Raw genomic sequence first — 25,763 nt, forward strand, 5'->3', positions numbered from 1 at the left:
ACTAAGGAGCTACTTTTGCCTTCTCCCCACTCCAATCCAGTAGAGTGAAGCACACTCATTTTTACAAAATATAGTGCATATTATATACCGTGGTTAGTACTTAAACAAACATTCAAGCTAATTTTGATGGACTAATACTGTAGAAGATGCTCCTCACTTTGACCTGTTTATGCAAATTTGTTGTTATAGAATGGCATTCATCCTCACCATTACTTGGGGTAGGACATTAGGTTGCTGTGTATTGACGTGACCAAGGCTACAGCTGAACAGTGAAGAACAGGAACATGTCCACACAGCTGCATGCAAACTGAACTTTCTAGGCCTTCCATCACTTTGCTATATTTGAACTGTTAAAATATTGGAACAGTGTTGTTCTTAAATAGAGCTGGCTGGATAACACAATGGTTTAAATATCTGGCTGCAGAACCGGATGTTGGGAGTTTGATTTCCCACTATACCTTGTAGGAGAAGAGCCAGCATGTTGTGCAGTCATGGGCAAGCTGCATAATCCCAGGACACAGTCGAACCTGCAGAATTGTTGTATTAGAGTGTGGGTGGGCAACTTGGGGCCTTGTATTTCCTGTTGTCTGTCAACTGGATGGCTAGGGCTGATGGGAGTTGTGCTCCTCTTACACCAATAGAAACAATGTATCTACCCTCCTTTTTAAAAAGAAGTTAATGTTTTTGAAAGAGAAGGTAGAAGAAAGTTTCCGATCCATTGTTGGATGCTATGGCCACTAGGTAGCACCAAATTTCCATGTGAGCAAGGTAGAATAAAGGAACTGTTACAAGGGCAGGTACATAAGAAAGAAAGAAAGAAAGAAAGAAAGAAAGAAAGAAAGAAAGAAAGAAAGAAAGAAAGAAAGAAAGAAGTGCTACTCTTGCTGACACAAAGGAAGCTGTTTTGCCAGCTCGCTTTGGGGAACCTACCTGTGGCAGGTTTTTTTTTTATATGTGTGTGTGTGTGTGTGTGTGTGCGTGCGCGCGCGCGTGCGTGTGTGTTGATGATGCTTTACATTTATATCCCACTTTTTCTCCTGTGAGCTCAAGGATTGTGTACATGGGTCTCCTCTTGCTACTTTGTCCTCACAACAATCTTGTGAGGTACATCAGGCTGGGGATTACCACCTGCTCTAGCTCTTCCAGTGAGGCTGACGACTGAGTAGGTATTAAAAACCAAGTGTCCCAAGTCCTGTCCAACAGTCTAAGCAACACAACACACTTGTTTTGGGTTATGGCTTGTTTTACAATCATGCTGAGCCTTTTTCAGCAGTAAACAAAATGTGTCCAGCTCTTAAACTGACTTGGGTGTGTCTATTCCACCTACTTCCACTTCTTTCACAAATTACTAGGTTAGCCACTTCCAGATCACAGCTGCATATCCCATAGTATGCTTTTCACAAAGAGAAAAATATTGCAGTTTTACAAATACGATGTATGCTTTTTCCTTGAGAGAGTTCTAGTTACACTCTGTTGATTGACATTTATGTGCTCCCTAAAATGGATTTCTTTTACCGTGAATATCTTTTATTACCACTTGATACCACTTAATACCATAGAGTGATAACTTGCTTAAGTTAGATATCTTTTTATGTGATTCTATGCTATTTATGACTGTGGTGTCACCTATTTGCCTTTTGATAATTTTGCAACAGGTAAAAAAACAGAACCACTAGACTAGTTTGAAGAATCTAAAAGATGATTGATTTGTTTTTACTTGCACAAAAATTGTGATAGAAGTTTTAACAATGCAACTCATTTTAAAGCAGCCCAATTAATATGTGATAAGAACATTTGACAGGAACAGGAGCATGCCCTATGACATACAGAGCTGGAAGGAGATACTGCTATGCTGCTATGTGGAGAATGTGAGTCAAGGAGATCCCCTGTACAACCAGGCATACTGATAAGTGATACATGGTTACTACCCACCCAACTCAGATGCAATTCAACCTATATTTAGTTTCCATGTACAGTAACAGTACAGTCAGTAAAAGGTGGAAACCTAGTTCACATAAGGATTTGTGCCCTCTACTCATTATGACTACATTTATTTGGAAGTATTTGCTGAACAACATCGAAGCCCAAGAAAAAGTAGCTGAATTAGTTCATGCTAGCATATCAAGCCAAAAACAAAAGAAAAATAGAAAATATAGAAGACAAAAACATTGTGGCACCTTAAAGACTAACTGCAATATTTTATGTGAGCTTTTGTGAACAGGTCTACTTCTGCAGACACAAGATGCATCAATTATTTTACATTTTTCTTTAGTTTTTGGCCTGACACATAGAAGTCCAAGGACGTGATGTCTATAATTTCATGTAAGTATAGAAACCAAAATAAATTTCTACCACCCTGCACTGCAATCATTGTCGTAGTCAAGTCAAAAAAATGAATCCTAAATCCTAAGGTCCAGTTTGCATACTTGGCAGAACTGAGAGCCCTTCTACTGCATCTGCTTCTCCCCTCTACACATCCCATTTTCTCCACAAGCAGTGCAACACTTGGGGCAGTGGTGCAAATCCTATGTTTTGGTATAGCTGTTAGTACAACTTGAGGAACATGTTCAGAGGGTGGGGGAAAGTTTACTTTGTCATCAGCATCCCTCCTCACACCATGTCCTTTGGGCAGTCCATATCTAGTCCTCCGATGCAGTGCACCTCCAGTTGCAAACCATTGTCTTTGAAAATTAAGAGAATGTGAGACCCTGGTATACTTTATAGTGTTGCACAGCAAACAAGGGAGAGGGTAAAATATACTTTGAAGACAGAGTGGGCGTACAGCCTCTGTGAATATTACCTCTCTGTCTTGCCATCCAAGTTACTGTACACTATTTCTCAAATGTTGCTGGAGAGTGGACACAGGATGCTGAAATAACTGAAAACTGCCCTTAAGTGTCCACTTAAGAGCTACAGAATTGTGGGTTTTGCAGGCTCAGAGACTGCGTTTAGTTTTCCAAATGTTAAGCAAGGATCGGAGCAGGACCTCAACTACTGTTGCATCTTTTTATGAAGCAAGAAAGCACCTTTCCCAAGACCTGGCTCATAGTAGAAATTTGAAGCCACTTATTCCCTTCCCTCATCCTCTACATTAAAAATAAACTCCCACACAACAGCATCCACCTAATGAACAAGAAGATGGTCATGTAGCTTGTTCAGTGTTTATGTCAGCTTACTGCTCCCCACTGATCATGTAAGTAAGGCTAGATTAAAAAGAGAGACATTTGTTAGCTCTTCAGCCACTTTTTTTATAAAAAACAATAAACAATTGACTTGACTTTGGTTGATTCCAATTTGGTGCACAGTCCTCTGCTCAGAACAGCTACTGCTGATACCTTTCTTGCGTTTCTATAAACTCTAGATTACGCGGGGCTCTAGACTGCTATTGTTCGAAGTGCTGCTTTCTCTGTTGACCTCTATTCATTCGGGCCATTAATTTCTTGGCAGGCTCTCTGGCGTACATAGGAGCTCATAAAAATCTCAATATATATAAATTGCACAAAGAACACCTTTCATCTGCCAGAACAAGGCATGGATTGCACATCATTTTATCTGATTAATTGATTTTTTAAAATAAATTTCTAGTCAAACTAAAAAGTATCTAATAAATCAGGCAGCTGTTTTTATTAGTAATAAGACAGGTACTTATAGACTGCAACTGGCAAACAACATTGAAAGTGGAATGTTCTTGCTTATTTCTGCTTTTCGCACATAAACACAGAGGGAGAACGTCTATTTTGGGAGTGTCTGCTGTGACATGCTTGTAGTACTTTAAGACAATGAAGGCATTCCTGCTAAAGCACTGCTTTTATCTGTATGTGAATATGAACTTCAGTCAGGTGGCCGCCATAAGTAACTGTTATAGTAATCCTCTTTTCAAAGGAGAAATTTTACTCTAGCCTCTCAAACATCATTCTTCAAAGTTTATGGTTTTGCCCTTTAGTGACGGCAGGTGACAGCAGAATGCCCTTGGGACAAACTTCACCTGTGGTAAACCACTTCTGAGTATTCTCTACCTAGAAAACTCTGGAAAGGGTTGCCACATGTCAGAACTGGTTTGATGACAAACAGTATATACATTAGTTTTTGAAGAGTTGTAAACAATCGCCCTGAGTTTCAACCACTGGCCACTTGCAGATTTTACATTTTTTAAAAACAGGCAACAGCTGGCGGGGGGGGGGGTCCAAAGGAAAGTACTGCATTTTTATTAATGGGGGAACTTTTGTTCCAGCCAACATAACATGCTGGAACATGCTTCCACACCTCTGCATGCGGCAATCCCAGTGTGGTTAGAAAACACTCTACAATAAACCAAATGTATTTTTTTTAAAATTCTGCCCGATAAGGGTTAAAGTCTATTTCAAAGGGCAGAGATCCACAGCTATGAATTTCTGCTTGCTTTCACATCTGGCAATATGACATATTGTCAGAATGTGGCCTTGAGAAGAGAGGACTGAGAGGTGGGTATGAAAAGCAGTCACATGGAGAATGGAGCCGACTTGTTTTCCATGGCTCTGGAGGGTAGGACTTAAACTGATAAATTCAAATTACAAGAAAAGAGATTTCAACCAACACTAGGCGGACCTACTGGAGAGTAAGAGCTGTTGGAGAATGCAATATCCTATTTGGGAGATGGTGGACTTTTCACCACTGGGAGTTTTAAACAAGGTTTGAACAGCCAAATATCAGGAAGGTTCTAGATTTGGATTTCAGCGTTTGGCAGCAGTTTGGCTTGATCACCCTTTAAGTTCCCTTCCAGTTCTACAATTCTAAGCAGTACCAAGGTAGGCATAAATGATATACAAAGATAACTTAGTTCAGCATTCATCAAACTGACAACTTCCAGCTGTACAGAACAATCCTAGGCAACATCACCAAATGACCAGCCAAACTGGTGATCATGAGAAATTGCAGGACACTAAGTTGGGGAAGGCTGGCTTAGTAGGTTGCACTCTTGAATTCACTGCTTGAACAAGACAACATGGAATTCAAGTTGTTTGGACTGGCATTCTAGCTGAATAAATTTAGAGAAACTGCAACTTTCAAGTGTTTCTCATGTGACATTTCTCTGTTAGAAAACAGTTTGAACACTCATTTTCTAGGGTTATTTATTTATTTATTTATTATTTATTTAATTTATTTAATACCCTGCCTATCTGGACTACCAGACCACTCTAGGCGGCTTCCAATACAAAATAAAACAATAAAACGCAAGCATGAACATGATAATTCAGTAACAATTACAATAGACTAAAAGGATAGGGGGAAAGTAAGAAGAGAAATCAAGGGTTGGCTGGAGGTAAGGCCTGGATATACAACCATGTTTTTAATTGGGTTTTAAAGATGCCCAGCGTAGGGGCCGCGCGAATCTCCGGAGGGTGATTGTTCCAGAGGCGAGGAGCCAACGCCGAGAACACCCGGTTTCGTGTCTTCTCCTTCCGGACCTCTCTCGGCGTCAGGCTCCTCAGCCACACCTCCTGACTCGCGCAGGTGATCTGGGTAGACCTTGGTGGATGCAGGCGTTCCGCCAAATATTGAGGTCCTAAACCGTTTAGGGCCTTGTAAGCATTAAAACTTTGAAGTCGACATGGAAACGAATTGGCAGCTAATGCAGTGCGGCCAGCGTTGGAGAAATGTGTTGGTATTTTCTCACTCCATTAAGGAGTCTGGCTGCCACATTCTGCACCACCTGAAGTTTCCGCATCAGCCTCAAAGGCAGCCCCACGCAGAGCGCGTTACAGTGGTCTAATCTTGAGATTACGAGTGCATGCACCAAGGTAGTGAATGCCCCTGCGTCGAGGTAGGGCCGCAGCTGGGCAATCTGCCAAAGATGGAAAAAGGCAGAACGGACTACCGACGCCACCTGCGTTTCCATGGTGAGCGTCGGGTCCAAATGTATTCCCAAGCTTTGGACCCCACTCTTTGTGGCTAGGGTCACCCCCCCAAACATGAGTCACCCAAGCCGCCAACCACAGGGGTACCCACCCTCAGAAGTTCCGTCTTGTCCGGGTTCAGCCTCAGCCCGTTCTCCTGCATCTATTGCAGGATGGCCCCCAGGTAGTGCTGAAGGGACAGGACGGCATCACTTGCAGTTGGTGAAAATGAGATGTAGAGCTGGGTGTCATCGGCATATTGATGACTTGAAGCCCCACATCCCCAGATGACCCCGCCCAGCAGCCTCATATAGATGTTAAACAGAATTGGGGAGATGATCAACCCCTATGGAACCCCACAATTGAGACTCCACGAGGCCGAGACACTCTCCCCAAGCTGCACTCTCTGCGGACGGTACCCCAAGAAGGAACGGAGCCAGGCGAGTGACGAGTCACCGATTCCCAACTCGGAGAGCCTCCCCAGGAGGATACCGTGGTCGACGGTATCAAAGGCTGCTGAGATGTCAAGGAGGACCAACAGAGACATTTTACCCGTCGGCCTCCCTCAACAGGTCATCGTACAGGGTGACCAATGCCGTCTCTGTACCATGGTGCGGCCTGAAGCCCGACTGAAACGGATCCAGGGCATCTGTTTCATCCAAGTAAGCCTGAAGCTGATCAGTCACCACCCTCTCGACTACTTTGCTCATGAAAGAAACATTGGCGACGGGCCTATAACTGCCAATTTCGTCCACCGCCATATTAAGTTTCTTTCTTATGGGCCTAATGATTGTCTCCTTAAGGGCAGATGGTAATCTGCCCTCAAGGAAAGACCCATTTATTATTGCTGTGGCCCATTCAGTTGTTATCGGCCTGGCTGCTTTGATTAGCCAGGCCGGGCAAGTGTCAAGGGAGGAGGTGGTGGCCCAGCAGCGATCAAGCACCTTGTTCACAGTGTCTGGCGTCACAGGCTGAAAAGAACCGAAGGATACCAGACAAGACGAAGCGCTGGACATCTCTGCTCGACTCACTGTGTTCAAAAAAGGAGAGTGCTCCTGGCGGATGGCCTCCACTTTAGATTTTAAAAAGGCTGCAAACTGGTCAGGTGAAAAACTAGAGGGAGGCCTGTCATCTGAACCAGTTCCGGATAGGTCGCGCACTATACGGAACAACTCCGCCTGCTGATTTGACGCTTTGCTTATCTGGTTAGCAAAGAATGATTGACATGCAGCCTTTACCTTAGACAGGTAAAGGTTAGTTGCGACCCTCACAGCTATCCAATTATAAGCCGTCGGGTTTTTTCTCCACCTATGCTCTAGCCTTCTCCTATATCGCTTCATCGCTCGAAGCTCCTGGTTAAATATGTTAATATTTCTATTTTCATTTTTGTTTTGCTATTTTACAAGTTACAACCCGCCCAGAGTAGTGCTAATGGGAGCAGGATACAAATTAAGTAATATTTACTTAAATTGGTGTCTGGGAGAAGTTACATTTGTAGAAGGACTAGTGTATGCAAAAATGTGTTTTGTGCAATTTGTAACCCTGTTTAGCAATGGTAGGAGAGTGGAGTAGAAACTAGAGTAGTGGCTTTTAACCAGGAAAGAACAGTAAGCTGGCTACATATACTTCTTCAGATCAGAAAAAGAAACACTGTGGGTTTTTTTAAAAGTCTAACTAAGCTTCTCATTCATTAAGAAACTGTCTAGTCCCCATTCTCAAAAAAATTCATGGATTTTGCATGCAACTGTTATGCCTCTGGACTCTGTAGATAAAAAAACTAGCATAAAACTGTGGTTCTCTGTCTCAGTGTTGTGTCCCTAGAAGCTAAACTGTAGCACAAAGTATGGAGAATGAAATGGTGGAAATCTGTTGTATGACATCTTTTCAGAGGCCAGTATTTTCAGCTTACATTCCTATCAACAAGCTGCTTTCTCATGCTCTTCCTCCTAACTTTTCATAGTCTTGTTTTCATCTGAGCATCCTGCTCAGTTCTGTGTATTTTTCACGTATGTGGTTTTGAAAAGGGAAATGCAGAAAACATACGGAAGCTGCCACCTGGGAGTTGTAGGTCTTCCTGGAAGTCACAGTTCTTCAGGAGGTTCCTTCAATAGAGTCTAATGGGCACCAAGACTACAACTCCCAGCATCCTTGATGCCTCAATGGGCACACCCCCTACTGGTCAGCAATGTGATGGTGTGAGTGGCTAATTGATAGTAGATGGTGACCTCTTGGTAGCTCTGCAGCAACTTCTTTATTTTTGAAAGTAGAAACAATCAATGGCAGAGGTAAATACCCAGAAAAGCAGGTTTTATACTTGTGTTTCCAGGCTGTACCTCCTGGGGAATTTGCAGGGTTGCAGTTCAAAAATATGAAAGATCACACCCTTAGTGATGCCTTCTAGGATAATAACTTCAGCCAAACAAGTGTGCCTTACCTGCATAACCTCTCCCCAGAGGAACCTGTAAGAGGATGAATTTTAGTTTCAACCTTCTTGAAAATTAAACAGCATTAAGTTAGAGATGAACAAATATGTATATGGAAAATGTTACAAACATTTCAACAGTTTAGGACCACAATCTCGTTATGCTTCGCTGACTGCACGAGGCTCTTTTGTTACTTCTTCCCCAAGAGAGACCATGGTCTTCTGTCACATGATTGCAATTTTTCCATTTAGAAGGATTTCAGGGTTTTATGTTCCTGCACTAAGCCCTGCTTATTATTGCAAGATGTCTTATTGTTTCTATGACTGTCCTGGAACTTTCCGTACTCTACTGTTTTTAGCAATTTGGTGGTTTTTTTTTTAAAAAAAAATACTTATTAGTAGCTCTGTACTTTTCAGAAGAAAAGGTGAGATAGTGTTAAATAAATATGCAGATTATACAGCGCAATCTACTCTGAAGCATGGAAAAATATAGCTGCATATCCAGCTCCACAGTAAAGAAAATGGAATTCTGTGTTTGTCTTTCTATTCAACACTCACCTTTCTGGAAGAGATTGCAGCTGCAATACTGTCTTCTTGTATATGCTAGCTTCATTTCAGCATAAGGTGGGAGTGCTACACAGTGGCAAATCCCAATGAACAAAATCTGCAGATGCCTACAAATTTCAAGGAATCATACCGTAACACTGTACAGTCCATCTTGTCCACTCTCTCAAACTCCTGACTAGTTGACAACATGGCCTTTGGATAAACATCAGGAATTAGTTTCTGAAATCCAATAGTGTACATTTATGTTGCATAATCCTGATGATGTCATCAGCTGCAGCTCTATTTTGTCACTGAAAAGTTTCCCTGGCAGAGCTGACTTTCAGACATTTAAGATTTCTCGTTCCCAAAGGCTTCCCGAAGATTGAAGGGAACCTAGGAAGCGGGGGAGAAAACTTTTTATTAACAAAATATGGCCAGTGCCGATGATATCATAAGGTTTACGATCTGTAACTTTACACTATTGGATTTTAGACAGAGTATGTTCACATACAAAATTCTTCTTACACATAAGTCATTGTGCACTATACTATGGATTTTCGTAGTAATTGGCTACTGTAACAGTGGCATGATATCCCTAACAATTGATCTTCACAGGAAGCTTCGCACATGATTTCATTGGTAAAGTCTTGAATTTGAGTTCCTTTTAAATTCTGAGAAAGGTTATAGTGTGCAAAAAAAAAGTAGTATGCAAAAACATTGTAGTAAGCTTGAAAGATACCAAATAGTAGAGCCTTGGCAGGCAGCTAAGTATTATGTAATTGTATTCGCGAAGGCTTTCACAGCTGGGATCTAATGGTTGTTGTGGGTTTTTTGGGCTCTTTGGCCGTGTTCTGAAGGTTGTTCTTCCTAATGTTTCGCCAGTCTCTGTGGCCGGCATCTTCAGAGGACAGCACAGAGACTGGCGAAACGTTAGGAAGAACAACCTTCAGAACATGGCCAAAGAGCCCGAAAAACCCACAACTATTATGTAATTAGTTACAACACATAGCATGGCAACAACTTCCCAGAGTAAAAATCAACCTTCCCCAAACTTGGTGCCCTCCAGCTGTCTGGAGAGTTACAGTCCAAGAAATCTGGAGGACACAAAATTTGGGGAAGGCAAGTAGAAACTAATATTTAGCCTCTGCACACAATAAAGTTGTTGCTGACATTGCAAACAGAAAAACACAGCTTCTGCCTGATAGAATTTTTTTTATTATTATTGGACAGATGAACTAAAATAAGCCAACAATATAATTATATGCCAATAGCCATCTCTTTAGCACTGGTGGTGATAGACTGAGTGTGCCCCTTTCAATCTTGGCTCTGCCCTCTCCCCCACATTGCAACATACATGGTCATGGCTTTTACCATTGCATTTTATCATCTCCTCAGCGTTTCAATCCTGGTGTTTGTGGCTGGGAAAGGAGGAGCCAAGGATTGGGTAGAGAAACTAGGAGCAATAAGCAGAAAAAGCCTGTGGTTGCTCTTTCAAGATTCACACACTGAGACTAGGTAGTCTGGAGAGCCATATCCAGTAAGTGCGCTGGAAGCCTTATTGCTACACTAATTGAGCCAAAACTCTTCTTTCCATTACAAGCCAGCAAAGGGCTAGATGCAAAATGTCTGCGGGAAGAAGGGAAAGTGTCAATTTAAGTAAAAACAAAGGAAGTCTCAACAACAACACCCCTCCCAAAACAACAAACATCTGCATCTTAAGCCATTTCACAAGTCACTTCTTTTAATATTTTTAAAATGGCAGTGCCACCATCCTAGAGAGGCAAGGAGAGACAGGAAGGGCCTTGGGTTCAAGGACTCCCCCAACAGAAAGGGGAGTAGGCAGGAAAAAAAAAAACACAAACGTTCAAAAGCAGTAGCCCAACTCAAAAAATGTGGTTCTTCTCTAAAAACAGCACTCATCATCCATCTGATAGCGGAGGGTTAAAAGGAGGGGGAATAAAATAAAACTGGTGCAACTTCTCACCAAGGATGATGCATTTAACAAAAGCTCCATACAGTCCCATACGGTCTACATGTCCTGGGGTGGCAGCATAATTGTTTAAACTGTCATGGCTGTGTATGTCTGTATATATATACATATGCACATATACATACACATACACACAGAGAATATAGAGTATTTTTTTAAAAAAAGTGTTAGCATTAGTTTTGCTCCTGTTGGGAAGACTCATCTCTCCTTCACGTGGTTCTGTGCTCCTGTGTTACTGCCACTGCTGCTGCCGCCACTGCCGCTCCCATTACTGCTGCTGCTTGCACTGCTGCTACAGAGGATTTCTGTGAGGTCGTCCATGACGGTGGTTTCTTTAGGGTCCACCAGATTGAACTCCCTGATGAATAGAATGAAGTGTATGTAGAGTGTGTTCAAATGTCCATGCAGTTCCAGTGCCAACGTTTCCTTAAAGTGTGAGGAATAGATGTGGGCCAGCACATGGAACAGATACTTGCAAATCTTCTTCACTAGGGACTCAAAGGAGTTGGGGAATTCCTTGCCTGCCATGAGAAAAAGAAGAGAAAAAAAGCCATCATACTTGGTTAAATTCCTGAAACACTACATTCATAGGAACATCTCTTCTGGCCAGATATTTAATTGCCCTTCTTACTTCATGGGGCACATTCCAGGTTGGTAAGCTCGTAGGAGTCTTTCTTGTGCTCAAATTAAGGTGGACTGGCTATAAGAGAAACCTATGTTTCACTCTCAGATCCCAAGATATATATGCCCCCACCTCAAGTTCCTGTTTGGCTTTTCACTGTGCTACGGCAAGCCACTAACAGAACAAAAACAGTGGTGTACACAAAGGGAATATCAGAGTTATGTATACATTTACCAGTATGTTTCATTTGGTCCACATCAATACTGTTGAACAAAAATAAATATATTTTTCTCCACCTTTCTCATTAAAAGGACCCAAGGGGGCAATGTTTAATTGACATTTTACTCCCTGGTATGTCACTTCTTTCTTTCTTTCTTTCTTTCTTTCTTTCTTTCTTTCTATCTTTCTATCTTTCTATCTTTCTATCTATCTATCTATCTTTCTATCTTTCTATCTTTCTATCTTTCTATCTATCTATCTATCTATCTATCTATCTATCTATCTATCTATCTATCTATCTATCTATCTATCTATCTATCTTATTTTATTGTATTTAAAATATTTTACCCTGCCTTTCTCCCCAAAAAGGACTCAAGGAGCTTACAACACTGAAAGACAATATTTAAAGTTTAAAATAATGAGTAGACAATGATGGTTAACATCATTAAAAGACAATATTTAAAGCTAAGACCGATGAAGATAAAGCGGCTTCTTACATCATTAAAAGGCAATATTAGTGGTAGGAACAATATGTATATTAAAAAGAAAAAAAGTCACTCTGAGAAATGGAAAACCCAAAATTGGAAAACAGTAATAATCGCTCTAAAAATTACACACAGGTAGCTAGTTTCTGAGGGAAGAGAAAGGTCTGCCTGCTTGCAGAAGGACAGCAAAGATGGGCCCAGTCTGGTCTCCTGTGGGAGCGAGTTCCAAAGTCTGGGAGAATTAACAGAGAAGGCCATGTCCCATGTCCCCATCAAATGCACCTGTGAAGGTGGCAGGACTAAGAGAAAGGACTCTCCTGATCATCTTAACACCTGAGCTGGCTCATAATGGGAGATACAGTCTTTGAGACAGCTTGGACCCATGCCATTTAGGGCTTTATAGGTTAAAACCAGGATTTTGAATTGTGCCCGGAAACTGATCGGCAGCCAGCCAGTGGAGCTGCTGTAACAGAGGGGTTATGTGATCCCTGTAACCAGCCCTAGTCAGCAATCTGTCTGCTGCATTCTGGACTAGCAGAAGTTTCTTGACACTTTGCGCTGACAGCCCCACATAGAGTGTGTTACAGTAATCCAGTCAGGAAATAAGTAGGGTGTGTATGACAGTGATCAGATCAGATCTCTCAAGAGATGGACGTAGCTGGCACACTAGTTTTAATTGTGCAAATGCACTCGTGGTGACTGCCAAGACCTGAGCATCCAGGCTCAGGAATGAATCCAGGATTACCCCCAAGCTGTGCACCTGTTTTCAAAGTGGGAGTGTAATCCCATCCAGTACAGGCTGCATCCCTATTAGATTATTTACACTTAAAATGTTTATAAGTCAAAGCCACAAAAACTCTTTGGCTGAGACAAGTCTTTCTAGTGGACAGCATACCGTATTTTGTAGGAAAGACATCCTCATCTGTCACTAGCTTCTGCACCGAACTCATGACAAAATCAACATACTGAGGAGCAGTACATTTAATCTTCTTTCCCCGCTCATCATACCAGTAGTATTGCCTGTGGAGAGAATTGTCAGCAGGGTAACCTCTGTCCTGGATATTTAATTCCATATAGCCCAAACCCATTAGAGCAAACACAAAGCAGATAAAGGTTCCAACTAGAAGCCCTAATCCCACTTGCCCCAGTACAGGATGCTGCTTTAACCATGGCATTGTAAGCTCTTACTCAAATCAAAGGCTAAACTTTTGGTCATGCAATGATCATACAATGTTTCACTATCGCAGCTACGATTTTGAAAATCTACTGCAAGAATAAACAAGCAAGTGCAAATGGATTAGAAATATATGAAATCTACTTGTAGTTTTTTGCATATAGAACATCTTCTCCTCTTGTAATTGGGTGGCATGGTTCCCCTTCCCTGCTGCATCCCCTTGCATGCCTAACCAATATCTAAATACAGAATGTTAAGCTCTTGCTTGCAACAAAATATTAATACTGTATGTGGCTAAGAGGAAGCCCAATCCGAATAGTGCACTGTATAGTAACATAAACTGTCAGGAGGTGGCGCCATAGCAAAGCTTTCGCAGCTCACTCAAGAACAGACTCAAGTGATTCAGGACCTTCAACTAGCTGGGCATAATTAGACCTACTGTATTTCTAAAATATCTTTGTACTGAATATGCACAGTTTTAATGCAAATAGCAGTGAGGGTTCTAGTTATTGGAACTGGAGTGGGCAGGGAGAGGATATCTGACCAGGAGAGATTCTTTTCCGATGCAAAAAGCAGCTTCAGTGAATGACTTTGCTCAGGAACCTGAACATTAAATAAGATCTTCTTCTGCCTCAATATATGTAAAGACCCATTTAACTCCATGTCTACCTTGGATTGGTGTTATCTCTTGACAGGTTTGAAAAATGACTGTCAGAGGTAACCCTAACTACTGCACCGCACAAAACAGTATAAATGCTGCACTGTTGGGAACCAGGAAATGCTTTATACCTATGGCAACTGGTTATCAGGAGTAACTCAGTGCCACAGTATCTGATTATCTGTAGTTTTAGAAAAGATAGCTGTGTTACTCTGTGCAAGCATATCAGGTAAAATCCAGAGAATCAAAACAAAACAAAAACAGACAAAAACATGTGGCACCTAAAAGATTATTATATTTTAATGTGACCTCCTGTGGAATAATATGATTATTATTCCCTTGACTATTTAGCCTCCCCTTGATGATTTAGGAGTAGGTATTCAGCCAAACCTTCTTGTCCTTAAATGTTGTACAAATTATCACCATTTATGTCCATCAGTCTCTTACTAAATTCTGTTTGAAGAGTACATTCATATTTCTAATCCCAAAAATTGATGTTTATAATGACCTTTAGTTTCAAGGAGCAGGGTTCACAAGCAGTAAAATTCCATTTCTAGCAATGTTTACCATGAGCAATTGTAGTTAACAAAGTCACTAAAATACAGACAATAAAGAATTTGGCTCTCTGGAAAGTATTAAAAGTAGTATCAGTCCAAACAAAGAGTGGAGGAATATCTCCCAATTCACTCTGTTGGGATGGCAAGGACTGCCAGTACTAGTGAGTCACTGAGGAAGCCATAAAATCAGTCTAGGCTGTGTGTTCCAAAAGGGCAAGGTTTCCTTCCTAACTTCAAGACTAAGCGCCTCTTGCATAATTGTTTGGAATTCATCAGACCGCTATATTGTGCCCATGAATCTGCTTGCTATCAGACATTCCTCAGCCAATAAGTTTTCAGGAAAGGATTAAAGAGAATTATTCCAATAGACATGTTCTATCTTTGACCTGACTGCAAAGTTTATGTTTTCAATAATAGCAGACAGAGTGAGCTTAAATGACTGCCCTAGCATGACCCTCACATATGATGTTTGAGTCAATCTCAGCCTACCTAAAGTACTGAAATAGGAGGAGAGTCAGTCACATGTCAATCTTAGGTTAGCATCATCAAAGTAGACGTTCCTGAAGTTGCTTCAAAATGGAAAGACTGAGCAACAACAAAAGAGTGCTTTAAAAGATCATGAATTTTGCGTGTACCATATAGCAACCATAATAAGGTAAAAAGAGCCCTTATTATTTTCACAGATCAACAGACAAAATCTCTAATGAAGTGTGTTCCATTCAAGTCTTAAGTAGCCAAGATACTATGAGCTCTGTGGATTCAAGGCTGGATATCTTGTCTCCTTAGCCACTGGCAACAGTTCATCACAGTAGCAGCTGCATTTTAGAAGCTCTATACAGGTTAGGGCCGCTAGATCACAATTTTTATCTAAGGGCATTGCATACTCTTCATTACCATAGAGGGTATTGCCCATGTAGCTCCTATTCTAAGCCTCACTGAACTCTCCTTAGTCACCACTAAGGAGTTAGCAAAATAAAGGAGGAAAAAAACCAAACATATTGTAACACTTTAATGGCAACCATTTTTTTCCCCAGTGTGAGCTCATGTGGAATTTGATCCAAGAAAGCTCACACTAAAATAAAACTGGCCGCCTAGAGTGGTCTTAACCGACCAGATAGGCGGGATATAAAATAAATAAATAAATAAATTACAGTGCTAGAATATTTTGGGAGTTTTCTTCAGCCCACTTTTCTTTCGCCAAAGTTCCGAGACAGACTAACACAGCTCCTTCTTTAAAAATTACTGCTATTGAGTGACACTGATTCTTTCCCAGGATCTGTGTTGTGTGTTCTGCACTGTCAAGTCAGAACCATCTTATAGTGACCCTAATATAGTTTTCAAGGTAAGTTAAATCTTTAAGGATTAGTTTTAACAGTTCCACTCCCCCAGTGAGTTTCCATGGTCAAGCAGGGATTCAAACCCTGTTCTCCAGAGTCTAAGTCTGTCACTCTGCCCACTACACCACACTGGGAATCAGGACCTATATACTGTAAAGAGATTTATCTAGCAGGAGGTGGGCTGGGGGGAAGACAGCCTACCTGTCATGCCCATATTTGCCAAGAAAACAGTGGAAAGAAGAATTTTTTGATCAGATGTTGGGATACATGCACTACTTTTAACATTGCCATGTTCAGAACCAGAGTCAGAATTTGAGAGTAAGTACATGGAATCCATGGTACTCACTTGCTCGGCAACATCAGAGGCCAAGAATTATGAAGTTTGTGTTTTTGCACAGCACACCTTTGCAAAGGTCAAACCACGGTACTCCAGGTAAAAACATTCTAGAAGTTCAAGAGGCCAGAAAGAGGCAATACTGCCTTCTAGCCCTGACAGTATAACAGGAAAGACTTGCTTGGGACAAACAGCAGAAGTGTCCATATTAGGAAAAAGAAAATCAAAGATGTTTAAAAGCTATATGAATTTGCTACCAACAAAGATAGAAGCTGGAATCTTTTTGCATGGCAAAAGAACACGGTGTAACTTCTGGAAGCAAATTGCCATAAGTTAAGAAATCAATGTATGTCTGCTGCATACTGAGTCACATGTTTTGTAAGACATTTCTTACAGCAATTTGCCTCTAGAAATTGCATCATTTGCTTAACTGCACCACGGGATTTCAGCCAGTATGTTTTTCAGTCCTTTAAAAAAACACACCTCTGTCTTGTGAATGTGGGAAAAAGGATGCCTAGCTTTACATAACTAAGGGTAGCCAGAATGTTGACAATATCAATGGCAGCAGTCAAAACGGTCTACAGGATACCTTCTTCTGCTTAATGCCATTCACAAAGTGACACCACAAAACGGAAAATCCCAAAAGCTGACTCCTTTTTTCATCAGTTAACCATCTTTTATGCAAACGCAAAGCAGCTGTTTTTCAACAGGAATGAAGGGCAGTGAACACAAGAAGGTATCCTGACAGTTGTCATCAGTGTTTTCAATGTTCAGGCTGCTCTCTGTTATGTAAAGTTTAGCATCCTTTTTCCTGCTGGCAATGCATGAACAAATTTATCCAACAATATTGGGCCATTTCCTGGTATTCTGAATTGTGGATACAGAAGCACAATATATCCCACATTCATAAACCAGACTTTTTTGAAGAATTGAATTTCCTGGCTTTTTAAATGGAAGTTTAAGTACACATACACTACACACAAATTCCAACAGAAACTTCTCTCATTAACCTGCACTAGAGGATCTCAAAAAGATGAACATATGACCTGTACTATGGCTGCTGGAAGATGACAGAAACAAGACCAGTTGGGATATGGATGTAGTCCCTCACTGGATTTGATGAAATGGTGAAGCAAAATCGTGAGTAGATCCAAAACATACAATGAGAAACATACACACCCTTAAACCTCTCAAGTAAACTAATGCTGCCATGCTCATTTGGCAGAATGCAGACTAGAAAGCTATCTTTCAATTTTCAAACCATTTTCTTGAGGTAGGCAAGCTAAGGAAGAAAAGCTATATTGGACCAAAAGCTCTGTGAACATCTTGTGTACATGTTTTTCCAGAAAATGTCTTCTTGCCTTTTGAAATTTAAAAAAGGAAGGGCCTGGAGTTAGCAAAGATTGTCACTGGAAACCAAGGTCCATACTACCTGAAAGATGGAAGAAAGATGGGGAGGGAGGAATAAACTTATTTGATACGTGGTGTTGTAGGAGAGTCTTAAAGATACCACAGCCAGACAGAAAGGCAGAAAACTGGGTGCTCAATCAAGTCAAGCCTGAACTCTCACAGGATCAAAAATGAGTAAACTGAGGCTATCTTACCTTGCATATGTAATGAGAATGCAGAATTGACCAGAAAAGACAATATTGCCAGGAAAGGGAAGGGAGGAACAGGAAAAGATGAAAACCTAACATGAGATAGGCTGACTCCAGAACTTACCGGGAAATAAAATATTGTTAGGAAAGGGGGGGGGCATAGGAAGAGGGATCAGCCTAACATGAGATGCTGTTGATTTGCAAGTCCTGATCAGAGCTGTTAATGACAGGACATTTTGGCAATCATGAACTCATATAGTCACTACACATCAGAAGTGACTTAATGGCACATAAAATATTGTTAGTTTTGTCTTTTATTTTTATTACTAGAAAAATGCATAGTGACAAGACAGGTGGAATTGTTGTGATTATGACAGGATACAGGTACCAAAGTTCTGCTAACATCAAGTAAGACTATCCCCAGCCACCAAAAACAAAAAACAACAAAACAAACAAAAAACCCCCAAACCAGTAATTTCATAGCTTAAAACAAGCAAGTTTTTGAATATTTGTCTTCTATGTTTTTAATTATCTTTTAAAATATTTTTACAACCAGACATGGAATCCCTTTGCCAGCACTAAGTGTTAAAAAATTCTCTTCCTGAAAGTTCAGACTGCCCCAGACCTGGAGCTGATTTTTCTTTTGGAGACTTGTTTCAGGAGCTTTATCTCAGAAAACCTGAGAGAATGTTTAATGAAAGCACTCAGGGCTGGGATAAACACAACAGCTCTGTGCATTTTAAATGCATAAATGCTTTGATTATGTCTTACAAAGCTATATGTTAATTCCCTGGAGATACATCGCAAAATGTCCCTTTCTGGAGGACTGTTACTTCATTACTTTCTTTAAAGCAATACTATTTTAAAAAATCTCCCAAGAAAACCTGTCTTTTAATTGTTTCTGTGACCTTTCATTGCACTCCAAACATCTCCCTCCCTTCCCAGCCCATGAAACTGCAACAATGTATCTACTCCAGAACAATCTTACTGGTATGAATGTTCCACACATGCTTAGCCTTATAAAAAAGTGTTTTTTCCCTTCTGAAAGGCCTTTTTTGAGGATCAATATTTCAGCTCCTATGACCTAAATTTCTTTCAAATTAAAAAAAGTAGGTGGAACCAGAGATTCTCTTTCAAAATAAGCAAGATTAGTTGTTTCAATTTGGGTGAGCTATTTTAAATCTGGGGATGTTTAAAGGTTGCTTGTTTCTACATGGACAGGGGAAATTTTTACTTTTAAAAAATCAATAAATTGAAAACCCTTTGTCCAGACTTCTCCAAACTTGGCACAGAGCAAGAGCAGGCTGTCTACTACATCTATACAAAACTTTGTACTGATCCAAAGTCCATTTTCAAAGTTGTAAATTTTTTTGTTAGGGCTGTCCCCATTTTTAGAACTGTCTTGTAGAATGTTAGTACTTTACTGTGCTGCACACAGGTGCACTCTTAAGCAGCTGTAATAGGATCAGTTATCTCCTGAGTTACAGCTAAAAAGCCAGTGACTACCAAATCACATCAGGCAACTTAACAACTATCAGACTGCCATTCACTATCGATGAGTGAAACGGGAGACACATTTTTTTTTATTTGGACCACAGGGCTCCAAAGGCAGACAATGGGCAAAATCAAAGCAAACTAGAAGCACATCAGCTGTAATAATTCATTGTCAAATGTGCAACTGGCTGTGGAAGATGCTCTTACTGAAGAGAAAGCAAAATGCATGTGGAAAGAATGCCCAACCAAAGCAGGAGAAACACAGAAGTAAACAATTGAGAACATGTCCTCCTAGTCTTATGCATTTTGCTTATGCTTGTACAGAAGCAGCTAGCTGGAAGACAAGTACCTCCTTGCCCCCAAACTGGAAAAGGACAAAAGAGATTATTCAAGATAAAATATCAAGCAGTAATATTAAACAATGGAAAGCTGTACAGGAGTTTGCAAACATGGGCACAAGAGAAACAGAAACTTGGTTTCATTTTATCATAACAACACTGCACCCAGATGCGATTTCCTGTTACCCAGCCTCAAGTTCATTTTCCCACAGAACTGCAATAATGACATGGATGTATTCAATTCTACTGATGAAGCCCTGCCCTCAGAGCTTAATATCATCAGTTAACACAGATTAACTGATGGCATTAAAACTGTCCTAATATTCTCCTTTCTATGATATTCCAAAATATCCTCAACATTCTAGCTTGCTACTGGCTAATATTTAAGCCACAGAATTCTCTTTATTATTTCTTTTATTTCAAGTATTTACATTCCACTTTCAGTCAATTCAAAAATGAATCCTCATTCTTCCATGGCAGCATTAAGATTAACTCTCCCACAAGGCTCTAGCAAACCCAGGTCTGCTGTCTACTCGGACGTCAAAAATTAAAGCTTCTCCAGACAGGCATACTGTACTCCAGGGTTAGAAATTCTATGGATCACTGAATGAACCAGTATGGTTTAGCAGACAAGGCTCTGGCTTTGGACGAGGGGAAATCTGCAACAAAGCAAAATGACTGGCTCACAAACCACCCTCTCTCTACATAATCCTGCTCCTTCTTGCCTTAGAGGATAAAACAGGATTATCCCCATCTATACTACACTGAGCCCTTTAAAGAACAGAGTGACATAAATAATAAGTGAATATTTTTATAGTTTGCCAGATATAAATGCAATGAAATAGATGCAAGCATGTGGAATAAAGTAACTGTGGTTTTGACAGATTCCATACACACAAGTGCAATCCATATATGACGCTAGGAATGTTGATACTGGCCTTCAGCACGTTTTCCAACATTAACTCCCTCCTGTATATGTTTACATGTACTATTCTTTAAACCTGTGGGAAAAAATGGGTCTCTGAATGCATAATGATATATGTTTCCGGCCAACCATGCACCAAAAGGTGAAGAAAGCCAAGAGACAGAATGGAACAATGAAGGCGGGTAAGAGATGGTAGGGGAACTTCCCCAGACTCTTACAGCTTTTATCTTGTTGTATTTCTCAACTGCAATCTGCACTGGCCATGTGTACAAGACACTGCTCATAAGCATTCTGGGTGATTTCAACTATGACTCATAATCCCAACACTTTCTTTTCTTCAGCCACATTATTCTTCTGTGTTTTTCCTAATGTTCTACTTCCTTAAAGTTGTATGAGTCAGTACTTGCAACATCTAGGTACATGCAAAGAGTGATTCCAATGAAGAGAACTACACCACTTCAGTCTGCAAGTCAGCATGCACATGATCAAAGTGCTCCTCCACTGAAAACAAAACATCATGAAAACAAACAATCAGGCTGTCAATGAGACAACTGTACTAAAATGTCTCCCTGGCATTACGGCAGTTAGAAAAACAAAAGAAATAATGTTGTATGGTCCAAGTGCAAATTACAGAAACAGGGTTGCATGAGACCTCTTGTTGTTTAGTCATTAAGTCGTGTCCGACTCTTCGTGACCCCATGGACCAGAGCACGCCAAGCCCTCTTGTCTTCCTCTAGTGATATCTCTAGTGAATCACTAAAATATTATTTTAAAAGTAAGCTTTTGAGTCCTGCAAGATCTTAATTAGACTCTGTGATCTTATTCTGATCTCAGAACTTCAGCTTTGGAACTTGCTCTTTAGGATATAGCCAGGATGTTTTTTTGGACTTTCTCTGGCACCAGTAGGACTTGACATTTTATCTTTTTATATTTTAGTGGTCCAATAAAGATATTTCCTGTTATTTGGAGACATTCAGTCATTTATACCTTAATCCAGAGGTGGTGGAGTCTAAATACAGATGTATTATCTTCTGTTTGTGAAAAATGGAACTGACCACCACAAAGCTGAGTAAAATTCAAGAACACACTCCATGTTTGCAGGAGATATGCACAGCCCATTTAAAAAAATGAAAGGAGAAAGGAAAGACATGACTTGAAAATTGAGATACTATAATAGAATACCACAGGAATGTTTACAACATCGATTCCTACACTTGCTATCAAAAGAGGGATGGGTCGTTTTCAAAATACAGTGGTGCCCCGCATGATGACAATAATTTGTTCTGTGAAAATCGCTGTTTAGCTAAATCATCGTCATGTGAAAACCATTCCCCCATGCATTGAAACCCGTTTAATGCGTTCCAATGGGGAAAATACCTTGTCGTTTTGCAAACATCGCCCATAGGGCAGCCATTTTGCGGAGCGCCGATCAGCTGTAAAAATGGCTGTCCTGTGAAGCATGGGTCCAGAAAGCACAGGGCATCCATTTTGTGAAGCCACCGATCAGCTGTAGAAATTGTCGTCTTGCGAACAAACAGTTCGCGAAGCACGGACCAAATCGTCATCAAGTGAAAATCACCCATTGGAATGACTGTTTTGCGCATCGCTATAGCGATCGCAAAAAGTCATTGTTATGCAGATTCGTCGTTTAGCGGGGTCATAGTCTAGCGAGGTACCACTGCATATTGTAATGCAGTATGTGCCTTGGAAATATTCTGTATTTCATGTAGAAACAAAACTGTTTTCAAAGGTTTGAGGAGCAGACACAGCTTCTGAAAAACTGTGCTCAACCAGTTCCAACATGCTGTATAAATATTTTTAAAGGAAGATTATGTGTCTAAAGAGGGATGTGGCGGTGGTGCAGATTAAACCACAGAAGCCTCTGTGCTGCAAGGTCAGAAGACCAGCCATCGTAAGATCAAATCCATGCAACGGAGTGAGCTCCCTTTGCTTGTCCCAGCTCCTGCCAACCTAGCCATTCGAAACCATGTAAAAATGCAAGTAGATAAATAGGTACCACCTCAGTGGGAAGGTAACAGTGTTCTGTGTCTAGTCGCGCTGGCCACGTGACCACGGAAACTGTCTTTGGACAAATGCTGGCTCTACGGCTAGGAAACGGGTATGAGCACCACGCCCTAGAGTCAGACATGACTGGACTAAATGTCAAAGGGAACCTTTACCTTTACCTTATGTGTCTAAGAATTCCCATAGATCAGCAGTGATGTATCTGTGGTGTTCCAGATGTTGGTGGACTGTAGTTCCTACTAGTCCCAGCAAGCATAGCCAGTGATGACTGAAGTCAAGGATTGGACCACAGATTCCTACTCCTTCAATAGGGCACATAAACTATCAGTATATATGTGCTTCAAGCAAAAGATGGGTCTTAAGGAGAAGGGCGAAGCCAGTAATGTAGAGAGCTACTTGTTCAGGGTTCCAGCCAGCCAGTCACACTTTTTTTCATTCCCACTCCTCTTCTCTCCCATTTTCACCTTTTCTCTACCAGTTAACCAGCATACCTATAGCCACTAAGCATACTTATTAGGCTGTTCTGAGGATTTCTTCCTGCTTAAGAATTTTTCTCATGAAAATCTGTTGTACCTCCACAAGTCACTGGGGTTTCTCCAGGCTTGCTGATCTCTTCTGTGTGAATGGTGCTACACCAGGAGGGACCAACTGGATAGTGAAGAGGCACAATGCCACTTTAAGGATTTAAGGAGACTAGTCATATAAGCAAAGCAACAAAGGGGGTAAGTGGCTTTAGTCGCAGAATATTGGAGAGATATGAGGGGACCAAGGTGAACAAAGGGTACCTGGATATTTTGAATTTTACTACTGAAGAAAGCAGCAAAGTGTTGGCAGTGATCAAGGAAGGGATAGGTGGTAGGATAGGCCTTTGTAGGGCCATCGGAAGTCAGGCATGAAAAGTAGAGGAGAGGCATTAAGGATTGATACAAGTGGAGTTGATCAGTAGTGGTGTTACATGGCAAATGAGAATATGACATTCTGTATGAGTCAAGCAATTCTTTTAGCCCTCTCCAGAGACATTCAGCTGTACGAAAACATAAACTAAGTCATAAAATGGAAGCAGTGGAACAGGGAGGACTGGAGATGGGAAAAGTGATGAGAATGTTTTTTTACCAGAGCAATCCTCCCTGTGAGTTTCCATGGCAGAGCTGAGGAATCAAACACACTGGATATCCATAATAATAATAACTGTTATGTGCCATCAAGTCACCTCCAATTTATGATGATTCTATGAATGAGTGATCTCCAAAATGTCCTGATCTCAATGGCCCTGCTCTCCTGTGGCTTCCTATTTGTTCTTTTTATTTTTCCGCTGCCTTCCAACTTTTCCCAGCAATAATAAATAATAGGTAAAGGAAAAGGTTCCCCTTGACAATTTTTGTCCAGTCATGTTTGACTCTAGGGGGCGGTGCTCATCCCCGTTTCCAAGCCATAGAACCAGCGTTTTGTCCGAAGACAATCTTCCGTGGTCATATGGCCAGTGTGACTTAGACACGGAACGCTGTTACCTTCCCACCGAGGTGGTCCCTACTGATCTACTTGCATTTGCATGCTTTTGAACCGCTAGGTTGGCGGGAGCTGGGACAAGCAACGGGCGCTCACTCCATCACGTGGATTCAATCTTACGACTGCTTGGTCTTCTGACCCTGCAGCACAGGCTTCTGCGGTTTAGCCTGCAGCGCCACCACGTCCCTTGAATAATAATAATAACCTGCTGTCAAATCAATTGCAACTTTGCAACTTGTAGCAACCTCTCCCAGGGGTTTAACTCAATGGGCTATCCAGCCAATAGCTATTCCCTGACTCATCCCAAAAAGTCTCCTTTCTATCTACAAGCTAGAAATATTGCTGAAAATTGTGGAAAACCCATTGTGGAATTAAAGTCTCCACCACTTGTCTTAACTTTTGTTATACTAGTCTAAGTTCAGTAACATGCAGAGTTATTCGCATTACATCTGTGCTAACAATGTTTCATTCTCAGACAATTCATTATTTTTAAGAAGACCTGATTAACTTCAAATGAGAGAACAGTCAAGAAACACGGCATTGTTTATTTCTTGCAAAAACACCAACTCAGGCTCACAATGCTAGACTTCTGGCAGCTATATCAATTGGAAGCTGCCTGCAGAATGGGCTGCTGCCCGATACTCATTTTTGAGGTAAAAAAAGGAACCTCCGCGTTATGCCTCAAAACATGCCTTCTCTTCTCTCATACTGTTCCTTCTGGTATTTCATTAACACTAGAACAGAAGGCCCGGGAGAAAACAATATGTATTTCTTTCAGATCAAAAGGGATATTCACATATTTCTAGATGAGGACTTTTATGAAATTCACAAGCTTAGATACATTAGAATTTTAATTAGCTATATAAACATTCACATATAAAATGTAATATCTTACTTATTTTCATGGAATTGGCATGTATTAAATTACAGGAAATTGTTATGTTATCCTCATTTCTTTCATGACATTGTTCCTTTAAAAGGTTTGGTAAGAGAACTTCATTATTCAATTTATTCAGTTTTGTTGCTCAACTTTTAATAACAATTTCAGGCTTATTTTCAGTGCTGACTTTGCACCTAATCCTCTAATAAGTTGTCTGAATAGTTGTATTTTCAACATAAACGAATTTCCTATCCTATCAGATTTTAAAACCTTGTTTTTAAGCTCTTATTCTGAAACAGAATAACCTCTCAAGCCATCAAAATACCACAAAAAAGCCGTCACTTACGTATTGCACACTGCCATGGTCTGACATGACTCTCCCGTACAAAATTCAGAGATTGTACTATACTGTAAATTGATATGATGGAAAAAGGTTGTTGCTGAAAGAGAAAAAAAGACACACTAATACTTTTGGCTGCAGAAGATATAGAATTGTGAGCTGCACAATTATATATTATTTTAAATTATACATCATTTGAGGTGTTTCACTCGTCATTTCCACAAACCAAATGCAATATTGTCAAACATTTTTCTTTCCTTCTGGTGAAGGATGGTTTCCATGGCAATAAAATATACATATGAAGTTTATTACCCACATTTTTATAATGTAGATTTTCAACTCGATATAGTTCAGTTTGGTATAGACACAAACAAGAGTCAGCTTAGGAATTTTATCCCAACCTCTGCTCATCTAAGAGTGGCGTTTAGTATGGCTGCTTA

At 40.6% G+C, this 25,763-nt stretch overlaps 1 protein-coding gene across 5 annotated transcripts in view; it reads right to left on the reverse strand.

Moving 5' to 3' along the window:
• Nucleotides 1–10,033: 10,033 nt before the first annotated feature.
• Nucleotides 10,034–25,763, reverse strand: part of MOB2 (MOB kinase activator 2) — a 152,928-nt gene continuing 137,198 nt past the window's right edge. For all 5 annotated transcript variants that reach the window (XM_020788788.3, XM_020788787.3, XM_078383687.1 and 2 more), the window contains exons 3-5: nt 25,330–25,423; nt 13,053–13,177; nt 10,034–11,352 (exon numbers count right to left, since the gene is read on the reverse strand). In XM_020788788.3, the coding sequence (XP_020644447.1) occupies nt 11,030–11,352; nt 13,053–13,177; nt 25,330–25,423 (542 nt within the window). In that variant the 3' untranslated portion in view covers nt 10,034–11,029. The remainder of the gene's footprint in view (nt 11,353–13,052; nt 13,178–25,329; nt 25,424–25,763) is intronic.

Source organism: Pogona vitticeps, chromosome 1, assembly GCF_051106095.1.
Source record: "Pogona vitticeps strain Pit_001003342236 chromosome 1, PviZW2.1, whole genome shotgun sequence".
Classification (NCBI taxonomy): Eukaryota; Metazoa; Chordata; class Lepidosauria; order Squamata; family Agamidae; genus Pogona; species Pogona vitticeps.